The 16,058-nt window shown below is 42.8% G+C and overlaps 1 protein-coding gene across 1 annotated transcript in view; it reads left to right on the forward strand.

The window, feature by feature from the left end:
• The window catches only part of LOC309350265 (uncharacterized protein), a gene marked incomplete at its 5' end in the record, with an annotated part of 83,533 nt that extends 71,533 nt beyond the window's left edge, over positions 1–12,000 (forward strand). Inside the window, 3 exons of the mRNA XM_081877124.1 lie at positions 5,600–5,751; positions 7,490–7,599; positions 11,627–12,000. Of these exons, the coding sequence (XP_081733250.1) occupies positions 5,600–5,751; positions 7,490–7,599; positions 11,627–11,780 (416 nt within the window). The 3' untranslated portion in view covers positions 11,781–12,000. The remainder of the gene's footprint in view (positions 1–5,599; positions 5,752–7,489; positions 7,600–11,626) is intronic.
• Between the last annotated feature and the right edge of the window lie 4,058 nt (positions 12,001–16,058).

Genomic DNA, 16,058 nt, shown 5'->3' on the forward strand with positions numbered 1-16,058 from the left:
CCAGCTTTTGTATGTGGAATTATGTGTACAGAGGGAGCATCTTGTCATTTGTTTGGGAGCAGAAAGTCCTTTAGTATCAAAGGCTACTGTCTTCTGATCCAGAAATTGGTCAGAAACGTTTCCTCAAGCAGCAAGGCATCTGGCTTTGCTTCCTCCACCTGCTTATCCTCCCAAGTGCCCACCCCCTGAACAATTGACTGTCTCTGGCTGATGGGCTGCCACAGCATATGGAAACCATTTTCCTTGAGTGGCAAGGGTATGTTGGCTACTGATGGCTAAAGTAGAATTTTGTTTCTTCAAGCATCTGGTTTTCAGGACTTGGTTAACTTCTTCCAATCTCCGACGGGTGAAAGATTTATCATACTTGAGATTTGCATCCTTATTGCCATGACACTGCTGGTTTACATTCTGTGTAAGTACATAATTGGCGTACATTGATACTATTGTCTTGTGCTTTGCTTCAATGCCAAAAGCATTTCCAGGGCCTAAACTTAGACCCTATGAAGAGATAAAAAGTTCATTCACTGGTTGGTTGCAATATCACCAGGTGAATGATTTGTTAAAAGAGGATAAAAAGAACCTAGGTTTTGAAGATAAAAAATCGAAATTTAACATAGAGATAATAGAAGGTAAAAACAAAATATTGTCCAGAATCTATGATATGTTACTAGAGTGGCATACAAAAGACGAGGAGGTGAAGGAGGCGATGATTAAATGGGCAATTGACTTTGGCTATAATATTGACTTTGAAAGGTGGTCGGAATTGTGGAATAGCAATATAAAGTTTACGGCCTGTATGACACTGAGAGAGAATGTTTGGAAGATGCTATACAGATGGTACCATACACCGGTGAAATTGGCCCAAAATGTATAGATTAAAGGATAAGAAATGCTGGAAATGTGGTGAGGTGAGGGTGACCTCTACCATATGTGGTGGACATGTAAAACGGCGAAAGGCTTTGGGAATCAATCTACAATGAGCTCAAAAAAATATTTAATATCCCTTTCCCAAAAGACCTGAAGCCTTTTTGCTGGGAATGATGGGTAAAGAAATCAAAAAAGAAGACAGGACGATGTTTCTTTATGCCACCACGGCAGCAAGAATTATGTGGGCACAATACTGGAAAGTGGAAACCATTCCCAGCATAAATGAATGGCAGATTAAAATGTAAACTATGCTGAACTTGATAGACTAACAGGCAGAATACGAGATCAAGATGAACAGAAATTCCAGAAAAATTGGAGTAAATATTGGAATTATATTGGAACAAATTCATAAAGTGAACTGGCGGGGTTAGAACAATTCTATCAGCGAGTGAATTTAAGACTTAAAGATTAAAAATCAAGTACGTAACAGAGGAAAATATTTGATACTTACCAAAAGGGTGGAAAGGAGTCTAGGGCTCGGTTGAGCCCAAACATTGAGGTTTTTTTCCCCCCTTTCCCCCCCTTTCCCCCCCTTTTTTTCCTTTTTTTTCTTTCTTTTTTTCCTTTTTGACGACTTCATTTTACTTTATTCTTTTTTAAATGTTAGCCTATGTATCCATATTGTTATGACCTTTTGTGTATTTTTCCTTTTGATGTATATCTGTTTATGCAAAACTTTAATAAAAATGTATTTAAAAAAAAAAATGCCAAAAGCATTTCCAAAAAGAGATGGCAGGATCTACCTTCCATTTACCCTCTTCAACTCTCTTTGAATTCAGGGAGTGAGTTACAGCTGTCACCCAGTGAGAGCAATGACACTGTTTTGTTCTCCCTGAATAAGTGAGTTCCAGCACTTGGAACAGACGCACAGGCTAACACAAGTCCCTGGGACACCCTGGCAGTTGCCTTTCCCAGTTGCCTTTCTCTGCTCCTTACCAAACTAATCCTTATTTGCTGTGGGAGAGTCCCCATTCCTGGTCCTCGCCACCCTGCCCTCTGCTAGGGCTCCAGCCCCTTGAAGGAAAGGAAGTTTTGATAACAATGAGCATAGTTAATTAGAAATAATATTTATTGCAAAACAAACAGAGTTCACCAGAGCGGCAAGCACAGCCGTCCATCCATAAATCAAAGATGTCCATTCTAAGGTGGATGTTTCGGCGAGACCAGAAACAGCTGAACTTCCTTTTGTGAAATATTCTGTCTTGAACACTCCCCATATGCCTAGACCTTGGGCTGAGGGGGTCAGCTCCTGTCCCTTCCTCATTGTCTGAGAGATTACTTCTGTGATCTTTCCCACTTTCTAAGCTGCTTTCATTTCTAGCCCCTGCATTTTGTTCATCACTAGCATGCTGGGAAGCTGCTGACTGGCTTCCTGGAACTCTGCTATCAGTTGGCATTCCTACGGGCAGCGGAGGTGGCTCCCAGCTATAATCATCTTGTCTTGTAATTAACCTTCTCTCATCCTAGCTCCTTCCTTCATTGGGAGCTAGCTGCAAACTTCTCCTGGGGGAAGACTCATTCATGACACCTGCCCTCTGCTGCAGCTCCAGTCCCATGAAGGAAAGTGCTTGGGAAAAACAGACTACAGAGGATAAGGCCATGGCTAATGTGGGTGGGTCCAGAGCCTACCTAAACATCAAGATATATGCAGGGCTTTTTTCAACCAGAATTCATCAGGACTCAGTTATCACACCTCTCAGATGGGCGTCAATGCCATTCTAAGAGAACTAGGGAGGCATTCATGCTGAGTTCCAGTGCGTCTTTTTCTAGAAAAAAGCACTGGATAGATGAACACATGACCTGTTTGCATAGCTTATTGATTTTTTTAAAGGGCACTCCAAAGTAAGCAAAGCTCAGGGGGAGGGAACCAAATGATTCAAGAATTTGCACATTCTAAGCATACAGCAGAGCATGAGGCAGCCTGGGAAATGCAAGTCCACAGGACAAAGAGGACAGGTGTTTCTGAACACCCAAAAATCTAAAGCTCTCAAAGGAAGGCCAAACCATCTGATGACAGAAGCAACAGGCTAAATGAAAACAGGACTTCAGGCTACCAGGGCAGCCACAGTCAAGGAATGGGAACCCCCAAAAGAAGAGCTGAGGCCAGAAAATATTAATATAATTCGTATTCATGTTTTTGTTGGTTTGATTTTTTTATTCATCCTTCTTCCTAAGATCCCGGGTCACGTTAGAAGTCAGCAATTCAAATCAATATTAAAAGCAGTTTGAAACCAAGTATCCCCTCTCCTAGCTCATCAGAGTAGTGGGCTAGAACACAATTTCTTCATTTCTTTTCTACCTACCTCCTTCTTAGATCAGAAGGAAGTGAAAAACAGAGAGGAGCTTCAGGAGGCAATGAATATGATTCGAAACTTTGTTGTTGGAATGGAACCATTCTATGTGGACAAGGATGGTAAGCATTTTATATGCACGTCCTGACTTTTCCTAGGACATGATTAGTTTAAACAAATTTCAATTCCTTTAGTTCACTTTGGGATTCATATTGTGTGAGCAATACGCATATTCAATGAAACTCATCACCCAATAGTTTATCACTGTTTCATTGCTCAGCAGGAAGAAAAGCAGACAGTTGTGATTTTCACATCTCCACACTAGAAATGCTGTCCTCTCCCATCACACTGTACTTTACAATGTTTGTGCTAGTGCAAGATTTAGCACAAGCACAAGGGCACTTTGCCCCCACTTCTCCCTGCATGCCATCACCAAAGCTGCTCTCCAAGGTAGGGAGAAACTTCAGAACAGATTGGAGGGAAAGGGGCTGGAGATTGCATTGCACAAAGAGAAATTCCTTCACTTACAGAACGCCCTCTTTAGAACTATATGGAATGCAACCAAATACTCATCAGAAAAAGTGTTTGGGTGCCTGTATTATTTTAGATTTCAGAAAGCATAATTGAAAACTGCAAAGTATTTTTTGTATATTTGGCTTTACTGTGGGACTCGAGGCGGGAATTGTTTTGTGACCCTGTGATTCCCAGCAGAAAAGTAGGACACAGGAGGGGAACATAAAAGATATCCAATGAGCCACTTTTACTGGGAATAGGATAGTGGATTACATGGGTCTTTGGTCTAATCCAGCTGCAGGGGTCTTCTGAGGCTTCGCATTGGTGATCTCAGCCACAGAGAATCTAGTCCATCCTCATATTCATAAGAACCCCATCCTGGAGCTCTGTTTTAAAATTTTTGGACGTGGTTTCTTGATATCTGCAGGTTGTTATTTCAGATACTACTCCCTTGAACTGTTTCAAATCTTTTAGATTTCGAAATACTCGCTGTGGCTCAAAACATATCAGAGGAAATGCGGTATTATTCCCAGAAAAATGATGAACTGCAAAAAGAAATTGGTAAGCTACCCTATGATGCTGAAGAATTGTAGCGCAGTGGGAACCTGTCCTGATTCTGCCCCAGCTGAAAGCCCCTCCTCTAGCTGAAAACCAGACTAGAGTGCTGCCCTCCTTTGTATTTCTCCACCCTAGTGAAACATCAGAGATACTCAGTTTAGCTCTCCTGAACTTTTGAATTGATTTAGTTCTATAGTGAATAAAGAAAAGATTTTGCCATTCTTTGCTGTACGAGAGACAATCAAAACAGGTCAGCTAAAAGACCTGTCCTTTATTATATTCACCCATGGGAGAGAGATTCTTGAATAGCACTTCCGAGGCAACTTCTGCCTACTTGGTCAGAGAGACTGCTGGGCAGTGGGGTGATTGGTGCATGACATAGGGGAGGGCACTCAGGGCCAATTGTGTCAATGGCCCTAGTCAAGGCAGAGGGCCCTCTGGGTAGTTGTGCCTGCCCTGTGACACTCCTTACCACCAGATGTCAAGGCAAAAAACAACTATCTGACTTTCAGAAGACATCTGAAAGCAGCCCTGTTCCGAGAAGTTTTTAATGGTTGGTGTTCAATTGTGTTTTAATTTGTTGGGAGTCGCCCAGAGTGGCTGGGGGAAACCCAGTCAGATGGGCAGCATATAAATAAAGTGTTGTTGTTGTTGCTCGGTTGTTCAAGAGCTCGGCCAAAGCTTGGCAGGAGCACCAGTCAGATCAGCTGGAATATCCCCCAGAGCCACTGGAAGCCCACTGGATCCATCCTGTCAACACAGGCAGAGAGACTGCTGGGCAGCAAACTAAACCAGCAGAATCTTTCATTTGTACCAGTTGCCCAATGCCAGGAATACACACTCTAGATTCCTCTCCCCACCTCCACAACTGGACAGTTAGCCTAGAGAGAGAAAGAGAATTTTGATAAACCACAGCTACTCCCCCTTGCCAACCTTCAAGTCTGCCCTGATGCTGCCCTGAGTATCCAGGTGGAAACAAGTGGGTGAGGCCCCTGGGGCTCAGATAAGGCCTGTGAAGGAACATGCATTTTTTGTCTATTCCCTCAAATAAAAGGTTCTTCACTGTGCTCCCTTTTCCAGCTATGCCCCCCCCCCCCGGTATTTCCTGCAGCATCATAAAGTGGTTGAAGAGTTAATGTTGTTCTTGTTTTAATATTTCTGAGCTTCCTAGGTGAATATTTGTTATGTGGCCGCAGAAATGAACTTAATAAAAATATTTGAAATATGCAAAGATGTACAAGGTTGTTCCTCTTAAATTCCCTGTCTTGTTTTCTTTTTCTCTTCTTCCTCCATATCTGCTTGACTCAAAGACATCCTTACTAGAAACTTGAATGATGGTTGGGTTTTATATTCAAGGGCCTTCTATTTCTTTTCTCTTGAGCTACGCACATGGATGGATTCCAAAAAAAAGTGTGAGAAGGAAGGCGCCCACCTCATTTCTATGGAGACAAAGGAAGAACAGGTGAGCATCAAAGCCGCGTATAGAAAAGACAGGGGATCTCCTAGAGTCAAAGGGTTCTTATCATCACTATCCATTTAAGAAGGTCATATCTACCTGTATGCAGCCAAGACAGCAACTCCATCAGTCAAACCAAAGGGTGGGTGGGACAGGGACCAGCTGCTACCATCTAGGACTCAATGAGGTTACTTAGAGCTGCTGAGCTTTGATGCTGGCAGTCAGGAAGGAGGTCTTGAAGGAAGAGGAGGAGTAGATACTTGAGGGAAATCTATCCCTTGGATTTCCTGTAGATTCTTCCTCTGCTCTGAGTGCTTAGGCTGATGTACTGAGTGCTTAGGAAAAAGGTTTCCCTCACCACCCTAACCCTCTGGCATGAGAGTATCATGGAGATGACTATAGGAGCTTGCAAGGTATAGTGCCTCGCAGCCCCTTAGCCCAGGCAGAGGGGCTACTGGGGTGCTGCAGGGCACAGACATAGATGAGACCCCCATCATCAACCCATCAAGCATACCACAACCAGACTGATTCCAGTAGCTCTGGAACAAACCAACAAACATGGATGCAGAGATTGGAGTATTTGCTACACAGGGTCACTGTCCCACTAGATGGTTCCAAGATGAAGTGTTCTCTGGCACAGTCATTTATAGTATCTGGAAATTTTAACTCTCTGTCATGACTGAAACACATATGTAGCCAGTCTCGGTGAGGGCAGGTGAAGTTCCCCTTCACTACAATATTTCCTCTTTGGGATACTTCATTGATTCCATCATCAGCATTCATCATCAGCATCATCATAATTTGGATCAGGGGCACAGTAGCACATCGTCAGTACACAATTATTCTTGGTGCTTGATATAACCATAGTTGGAATACTATGTACAGTGGTACCTTGGTACTCAAACTTAGTCAGTTCCAAAACCAAAGCGTTTCAAAACCAAGGCCCGCTTTCCCATAGAAAGTAATGCAAAATGGATTAATCCATTCCAGACTTTTAAAAACAACCTCTAAAACAGCAATTTAGCATGACTTTTACTATCTAACAAGACCACTGATCCAAAAAGTGAAAGTAATAACCAATGTACCGTACCATAAAATAAATAATAGTTTTGAGGATGATAGAAATTAAAATTATTATTACATTGATGATAGTCAGTGTTTGGACGGGATGCTTTTATCTATTTCCAGAGTCACACCCTCAATCAATCAGTAGCTCAACTGGGTTCCACACAGTCACAAAAACAAATTAAGCTAACAATCCTCAAAAAGAAAAAGGCAAAATAAATAGCAAAAACAAAAGCGCCAAACTTAATCTGTTCCAGAAGTCTGTTTGACTTCCGAAATGTTCGAAAACCATGGCGCAGCTTCTGATTGGTGCAGGTGCCCCGGAAACAATAGCCAACAGCTGCATTGGACGTTCGGCTTATGGAAAACGTTCCAAAACCAAACCACTTACTTCTGGATTTTCGGCATTTGGGAACCAAGGTGTTTGAGTACCAAGGCATTTGAGAATAAAAGTACCACTGTATAGTTTTGATCACTGCTTCACCCCCCAAAATGTGGACTGGGTCTTCAAAGGTGACACCTGCTCCTTTTGAAATGTGTTTGTTTTATGCCTGCTGAATGTTGGTAAAGTGCTGCAGTTTCCCAGAGAAAGGGACATTGTCTAGAAAGGCTTTTAGAGAAGTGCCTGGCTTCTCATTCCTACTGATAATTTTCTGTTTTTCTTTTTTCCCCACCCTAGTATTTTATAAACAAGCAAGTAAAACACCGTAAAATGATTTTTTGGATTGGAATCTTTAAAAACAAGGAAAAGAAATGGTCGTGGCTGTCAGGAATGAAGGCTGCAGTCCAGTAAGTTTTTGAAGAAACATTTGTTAATGGCATGCATTCCAAAAAGTTGCAGGTTTTGTTTACATAATTGATCCTTTCCCTCTCCAAATATATTTTACCATGCACTTTTCTCTATTACCAAAGATCTACATATGTACTCCTCCACATCATTATCCAGATGAGTGCCTGCTTCTTCTCACAAGGTTGGAGAGGCAGGAAGGCTATTCTTGCTTCTCTAACATAGTGAATGCAGTGATTCGGAAGAGGCTGAAGGCATCCTTATAAATGGTTTGTGCTGATTAGCTCAGCTTCAAAAGGACTAACAAGAACCTAAAGCTGAGCTACCCTCTCTTTAGGAAAGTATTTCTGCAGTTATCTGCTAAACAATCTGAATAGCCAGCAATTTCTAACCTAAAATAACAGGAGCAGATGAAATAAGTGTGTAAGATAGGGTAGATGAATCTCACTCTCTTGAATAGAATCATAAACACATAGAAATTTAGAGTTGGATGACACCCCAAGGGTCATCTAGTCGAACCCCCTGCAAAACAGGAATCACAACTCAAGAATCCCTGACAGATTCCTGCTTTTCACCCCTTGCTTTTTCCTGTAACGACCTATTGCAGTCGTTAAGAGTCGTCAACAGGCTCATCACAGCTATCTGCCAATCACCCATTCCCACCACCCTTCTGAGTAATACCCCTCCCCACCTTCTCACTATATAGAAGGGTCTGGTGACTTCTATTTCAGTGTATCTGAAGAAGTGTGCATGCACACGAAAGCTCATACCTAGAACTAACTTAGTTGGTCTTTAAGGTGCTACTTAAGGTGCTACTGTTTAGATTCCTAATAGTTTGAGTTTCTGGCAGCTGGCAGTTTAGGACAGTTCATGGTTCCCTTTAAGTATCTAACAACTCTTTTCAGCTTGTGTTGATGCATTGATAAGGTCAGAGAAGATCTTACTCATCACAGCTAGGTAGTAGAACATCGAGCTGGTCTGGCACTTATTTCCAAGTCCAGATTAACAGAGGTTCACTTTCAATTTGTGCAATGTCTCCTGGAACAAAATCCATTGGTATTCATCTCTATTGATGCACCCCAAACCAACCACTAATCCTTTTTGGCAAAGGTATTGAGTAAACTTTACAAACGGGCAGTGGGGTTGTATAACTAGCTGGGAACTTAAACCCTGTATGCCAGTGGTTCCCAGTTAGCTAAGTACTGCAGACCCCTTGTTTTTCAAAAATGTACCTTTTAAAATTTTGATATTTCTGTGGCAGTTTTTGTTTAAAGGTACATGGTGTGAATGGCACCATGGAGCCCCTGGGTGGGTGGTCCGTGGACCACCAATTGGGAACCACTGCTGTATGTGATCTTAGACTTGATCAAAGGGCAGATCTCACCCAAACATCTAATGGGAGTAAAAAACACCTACTACACCATTACTAATTATTACTAATATCAATTTACTAGATTCACGGAGAGCTAAAAATGAGGGAATAAATTAATGAAAGCAGAGTCTTCTTTATAAACAAAACAAAACTTTTACTGAAGAAAATAAACTTGTTCATAAACAGCACAGTCAAAGAGCATACACAGAGTGCTCATAGCAGCTATTTGACTCTTCACAGAGCCACAGTCTTAGTTAGTGATTTATTTGAATCCTGGAGCCATTCTGTCTGCAACAACACAACACACACACTGGCTGAGACACACACTGGCACAGAGTCACACAAAGAGGCTGGCTACTTTTATGGGAGATTGAGTCATCACTCAAGATGAGTCATGATTCACAGTGACTTAGCAGTTTGCTGTTAACAGTTAACAGTAGGCTTGAATGATTGTGTAGCCTTTGTAGGTTTTACTGCTTCTGCTCTCAAGAACCTTTGTCTCATGACAGTTATAGAATACATTTACCACAGAATTTTAGTGCTGTGTAGTGGGACTTGATTCAGTATACAATGGACACTGGAGAATGCAAGGCATTACCAGAAGTTACAATAAGTGTAACGTCTGGTACAGTGGTACCTCTGGTTATGAACTTAATTCATTCCAGAGGTTCGTTTTTAACCTGAAACAGTTCTTAACCTGAGGCACCACTTTAGCTAATCAGGCCTCACCCCCCCCCCCCACTGCATGATTTCTGTCCTTAATAAAGTCCTTAACTCCAAGATACTACTTCCGGGTTAGCGGAATCTGTAACCCGAAGTGCTTGTAACCAGAGGTGTTTGTAACCCAAGGTACCACTGTATGGATAATTGATTAGAATAAATGTAGAACCTTCATGTTAGATTTTGATAAGATATGTATGTGAGAGATATCATATAATTTCAATCAACCCTATAATGGCTTTGTGGTTATAGATTATATTTTGCATTTCAGTTATAGATTTAGCTATTATTGTTTCTGTGTAGTGTCATTGCTCTCCTCATGCATGGGGTGGGTGATGGAGGTGAGATGAGATGCATGAAGGCAGATGCAAATCTAACAAGGTTTTCATATGCTCAGAACAATCACTACTGGGCTAACTTTGCTATGAGAGAGTAAGGATCTCTCTGCCAAAACCCTCTCTCCCAAACCCACAATGATAGATAGCAGATCTGAGGAGAATGTGGGTGCATATGGAGAGGAGAGAGGGGCAGTTCCGTTGCAGAAATGGAAATCCTGGCAATAGCAGAAGTACTGCATTGCATACTGCCCAAAATTGTTAAATAAATTCACTGAAAATTCCTGTGTGCACCAAAGAGCCTTCCGTAGTGACACCCTAACTTTTTTTCTAGTTTTCTATGAGGAATCACTACATGTGAAAGGAAAACAGACAGTCTTGACCCACAGTTGTTGCTGTGGGTTTTTTAAAAAATGGTTAGAATGTGGGAATGTTCAGGGAGGCCGTAGAGGATATATTGTTTATTAATATCATTCCTCACTTGTGCTAGCATGTTATATAACTTTGCAGAGTTTTGTTGTTGTTGTTTAGTCTTTTAGTCGTGTCCGACTCTTCATGACCCCAGGCACTCCTGTCTTCCATTGCCTACTGCAGTTTGGTCAAATTCATGTTTGCAGAGTTTTACATTCTCCTTTTAACACACAGCAGGTACCTGGTTGCAGGCTTTGCTTAAGCCTCTCAATAGCATACACTTCAGAATTGAATTGTATGTTCCTGGTAAGACCCCTTATATCCCTTATAAAAGAATAAACAAACAAAAATATTATTTAAAGTCAATAAAGGAAGTTTACTCACAGCATCATCAATTCACAGCTGGATCCCTGTAGGCAGTTTTAGTTACAAAGCATATACATGCAGAACTCTTCCAACTCTATGATTCTATGATTCTATAAACATTAGGAAGAACTTCCTGACAGTAAGAGCTGTTTGACAGTGGAATTTGCTGCCAAGGAGTGTGATGGAGTCTCCTTCTTTGGAGGTCTTTAAGCAGAGGCTTGACAACCATATGTCAGGAGTGCTCTGATGGTGTTTCCTGCTTGGCAGGGGGTTGGACTCGATGGCCCTTGTGGTCTCTTCCAACTCTATGATTCCATGATTCTATCCCATATGGAGATAGATCCCTTTGTCCTCTGTTGGCCGAAAGCAACAGAGCATCTCTAGCTAAAAAGCTCCTTGTCCAACAAAGGAGGAAGCCAAAAAAAGAGAGAGTGTGTGCTGCGTGCCTGGACCTTTTGTTACCTGGACAGGTAAGGACACACCCACCTCTAGTCACATGCAAAAGGAAGTATGTCCCAGTGCAGGAGGAAATGGGAAGTTTTTGACTGGCTGGACCAAACATCCCATCACATGTCCACTGTAGGAAAACAAGGAATGTTGTACTTGACTGCTACTTATGTATCACACCTCACATACAGTCTTAAACCACAGGGGTTTTTTTACATGGTTAGAATTCCAAAATCTGGGGAGAAAAAAAATCCCAATTGTGGGTGGCTGTTAAGAGAGAAAGCGTTGGACATCTTTTTAATGGTAGAAGGCATGGGGAGCCAGTGAGGTAGACATCCAAATTTGATTCATTAGTGCTGCTGTTTCTTTTCTTTTCAGCTACTGGAATTACTATGAGCCAAGTTATAAAGAGAACCACAACTGTGGTGCGATGGCCTTTGATTGCTACTACGAAAACTGCTGGAATGCATTAGACTGTGATCTACAAAAACAGTATATTTGTAAGAAGGGGCCTGATGATGCTTGGCTCTAAGAAGACACCTTAAGATGAATGAAACTGTATCCCATGATTTCTACACAAAAGCAAAACCAAGAGATCACTCCCACACCACTGTTTTAATGCACAATCCACACTGCCATCTAGGTTATGGGACTCTCTGGCATCAGCCCTCAAAATCACATTGAAAATACCTTATTCTGCAAGCTCAGACGTAGATGGCTACAAAAATAAAAAATGGAAGGATCCAATCATAGTCTGTTTTCTGATTATTGTATTCATTTGCAATGCATAACAATATTTGTTTCCTTACTCTGTGTGTTTGATGCCCCGTTGCCCCTTCTGATCTCCATGGTCGCTACCTTACAAGGCACATAAGGACAACCATGCATGCCAGGCAGTGAGAATTGGGACCACCCAGCATTTGGTGTCCCCTTCTAGCAGACTAATCACAAATACAACTTTGGAAATTCATGCACCCTTACTCTCATATAGAGCTAATATTGGGCAACAAACACCTTGAACTGCTCTTGATTTCTTCAGAACTTGGCAGGGGGCATGACTGGGGCCCACACCAGTGTGGGCACAGCACTGGCAGCATGTGCTGCTGCTTTAATGGCATTCATGGTAGCAGGGGTGCCAACTTGAACAAAATATTGAGTGCGGAGCAGATAAGCTCCACCTGCATAACTGATCACAGGATGATCAGAAGGCCAAGGGACCTCTGCTCCCTAGGAGTTGGCTCCTATGCAAAGTGGCCGTCAACTGAGTTAAATAACCTATTAGATTCTGCTGTTCTGAATCACAACCTTACAAGCGTTATTCTAAAGCAGCAATGCTGCAGCAAACAAAGGCTCTAGCAGCTCAGTCAGCTGCTTGTGGCTGCAAAGCCAGACAGGAAGTCTGTGACTGTTGCCATGGGAACAAAGGGGCAGTCCATTCTGTACTGAGCACCAGATGTTAGCTCAGTGTGTGTGTCATATGACCTGTACAGGATGTACATGGGTGGAGTTTGGAGTTTCTCTCTGTTTGTTGAAGAGAGCAGACATCTTTGACTGTATGACTGCTAAAGACAGGAATAAAGCAATGTAGTTACATTTCTGTCTGTGTCTCATTCCCCTCCCTGGGGATATGCAGGGAGCAGGGAGGAGGAGAAGCAGTTGGTGTGTTTTTCTCACAGCCTGAGGAAAATCGCCGGAACGGACCTCGTGTGTTTTTCCTGCCGGGAGTCGCTGGAGGGAGGTCAAAAGAATTCAGCCGGTGCCTGGAGAGATAGGCACATACCTCTGACTGAGCCTGAATTCTAACAGTGGTACCAGAGCTGATGGTTTCTACGATCCATGGAAGCCTGAAATGGAGGCTGATTCTCTGCAGCCAGGAGCTCACCAGAAGAAGCTGAAAGCCAAGCTACGGAGCCCAGGTATGAGATTTTCGGGCTTAGAAGTGTGAATGCAGATTGATTCATTCTCTGCTTCAAGGGAGCAACGTTTGGGAAAAACAGCTCCGAGAGAAGAGCTCTGCATTCCAGACATTCTTGTGGTTTTTCCTGTCCAAGGAAAGGAATGCTGTTGCTTAGCAACGCAGGCCAGTTTCAAGATAAGGGCTGTAAGTCAGGCTGAGCCTCAGAGAGGCAAAAACAGCTCATGTTTTGACTAGGCCCTTACGAACTCTTGAAAGGGACTTTGCAAGCGGCCAGTGTTATAGCTGCCAGGTGCACAAGAGTGTAAACAAGCCAGCTATTGGATTTTAGAGGCTTGTGTTTGAGAGTTAATGCAAGGACCAAAATGGATGCCAAGAAGGGGGGAGGCCTGCCTTCTCCACCCCTCTTGACCAGTGACAATTATGCATCTTGGTCTATTAAGATGAAGGCCTTGCTGCAGAATCAGAGACTGTTTGGGGTGATTGAGAACCCCATCCCTGCAGCACCAACGCGTGCTTGGGAGTCACAGGATGTGAAGGCCAGAACTGCTATAATTCTGTGCGTGTCAGACTCTCAGCTTATCCATATACAAGGTTTACAGCATGTGAAAGATGTTTGGGACACGCTGAGAAGGACACATCAGAGAGATGCAGGTTCTTCAGCGTTGCTGTATTTTGAAAAGCTGACCAACCTGAGGCTTGCGCCTGATGGAGATGTTCAAGCGCACCTGACGGAAATGAAATTTCTGCGTCAACAGATGGTGGAACGTAATTTCCGTCTGCAGGAGGAAGTGTTTTGCTTCATGGTGATCAACAGTCTGAATCGGACTTACAAAACAGTTGCCAGTCAGCTGGGGTCTCTCCCAGCGCAAGATTTAACGTCGGACAGGGTCTTTGCCGTCGTTCTGAATGAACAGGACAGACTTGCCACCCTGGATGTAAAGGACAGGGGGAGACAAGAACGGAGTTCTGACGCCCCCACTGCTGTAGCTACTGAAGAAGACGCTGTAGCTTTGAACCTTGTCCGATGTTTCAATTGTGGGCAGACTGGGCATCTTCAGTGGTACTGCAAGAAGCCACGTCAGAACAAAGGAGCCAAGGGAAGCTCCGCAAAGTCTGAGGCATCAGGCAAAAGTCATACCATCTCAAAGGCGAAGCCTGCAAAGGCTTTGATGTCGAAAGGAACCAAGCCGGAAGTGGAGAACGCTTTTGTCGTATACACAGGCGCCACATTTCATATGTCCCCGAACAGACAGCTATTTTCGTCGTTTAAGAAGCAAAGCTTCGCTGTACAACAAGCCAACGGTCAAGAGCTAGAAGCGTCCGGAATTGGGACTGTGTATCTTAAAAGTCAGAACTTGACTATAAACAATGTTTATTTGGTTCCAGAGTTGAAGTACAATCTGCTCAGTGTTTCGCAGATTGCCAAGAAGGGACTAAAACTGTCCTATGATGATCAACACTGCGAGATCTACAAAGATGGAGAGTTGTATCTTTCTGCCAAAGAGAAAGATGGACTGTATTTGTTGACTTTTGATCAAAGTGATTACATGGAATGTAATTCTTGTGATTCTAACATGATCTCTTTTGCAGGTGTAGCTGAAAAGAACGCCAAACAGGTCACCTCGAGGGTCGACAAGGCATTTCAGCGGGTGTATGCTGATGTGATTGGTCCTTTAGCACCATCTAGAGGCAATGCAAAGTATTACCTAATATGTGTTGATTCTTTCACAGGTTTTGTCTGGATTTATCTTTTGGAGAGACCGAAAGAAGCCTTAGAAAGGTTTAAAGAGTTTTGTGACAAGGTTAAAAATATGCATGATGCTGACATAAATTGTCTTTGCACAGATGAGAAGCCAATTTTTCTCTTACAGGATTTCCAGAGGTTCCTGAAGAAGAAAGGTATAAGACACAAAATTGCAGCTTCCGAAGAAGCTTGGAACAGAAGTGTCTGTGTTAGGGTGAACAAAGAATTGCAAAAGGGAATGGAAGCGCAATTGCTTAGTTCACATCTGCCACATGAGTACTGGGCTGAGTCGCTAACGTCTTTTTGTTATACGTGGTTGATAAAGTTTTCAAAAGAGTTGGGAAGTTCTCCTTTTGAGAAACTGTTCCACAGAAAACCTTCTGTTGCCCATTTCAAGGTTTTTGGGTCTCATGTGAGGACAGAAGCTCCGGGTGGAGTAAAGAATGCCAGAGGCATTTTTGTGGGTTATGAAAAGGGTCTCTACAGAGTAATTTTGTCTGAATCTGGTAAGGTGATTCTCACAAAATTTCTAGAGAGTGCTCCTGAACAGGAGCGAGTGATTGTTCACACATTTCCCACAGGAGATGATGATGATGATGATGATGATGATGATGATTTTATTGAGTTCAGTAGTACTGATGATGACAGCGATAGCTCAGACAGCTCAGTTGTCACAGTCATTGAGAGGAAATCTCACACAATGACTAGACCCTCAGAAGAGGAGGATGAACCACTGTTTACTATTGGTACTGGTTCTCCAGAGAGTCCAAAGGTTGAACCAGAAAGCAGAGAAGAGCAGCACCTCTTACGTAGGTCTGAGAGAGCAACGAAGGGTGTACCACCCAAGAGGTATTCAAAAGAGTTTGCCAACCTAGCTATTGCATGTGTTGCTGTTGTAAACGACCAAGGCCAAATTGAAGCTGTGTCTGAGTGAGAGACAAAGACACAACAGAGAGTTGTTAACCAAGGTAATGCAGAAGCACTCATTCCTTGGAAGTCACACAACCAGAGAGGTACATTGGTAAAACCAGTGGCGGGTAGTTCCAAGGGTGGAACTGAAACAACAGGGGAGTGTTATACATATAACAACTGTTTGTTTTCTTCTCTGGATGATGCTTTGCTCGCAGCACGCATTGATACTTTAGGGG

This window comes from Podarcis erhardii, assembly GCF_964252035.2.
Source record: "Podarcis erhardii genome assembly, chromosome: 9".
NCBI classification, from domain to species: Eukaryota; Metazoa; Chordata; class Lepidosauria; order Squamata; family Lacertidae; genus Podarcis; species Podarcis erhardii.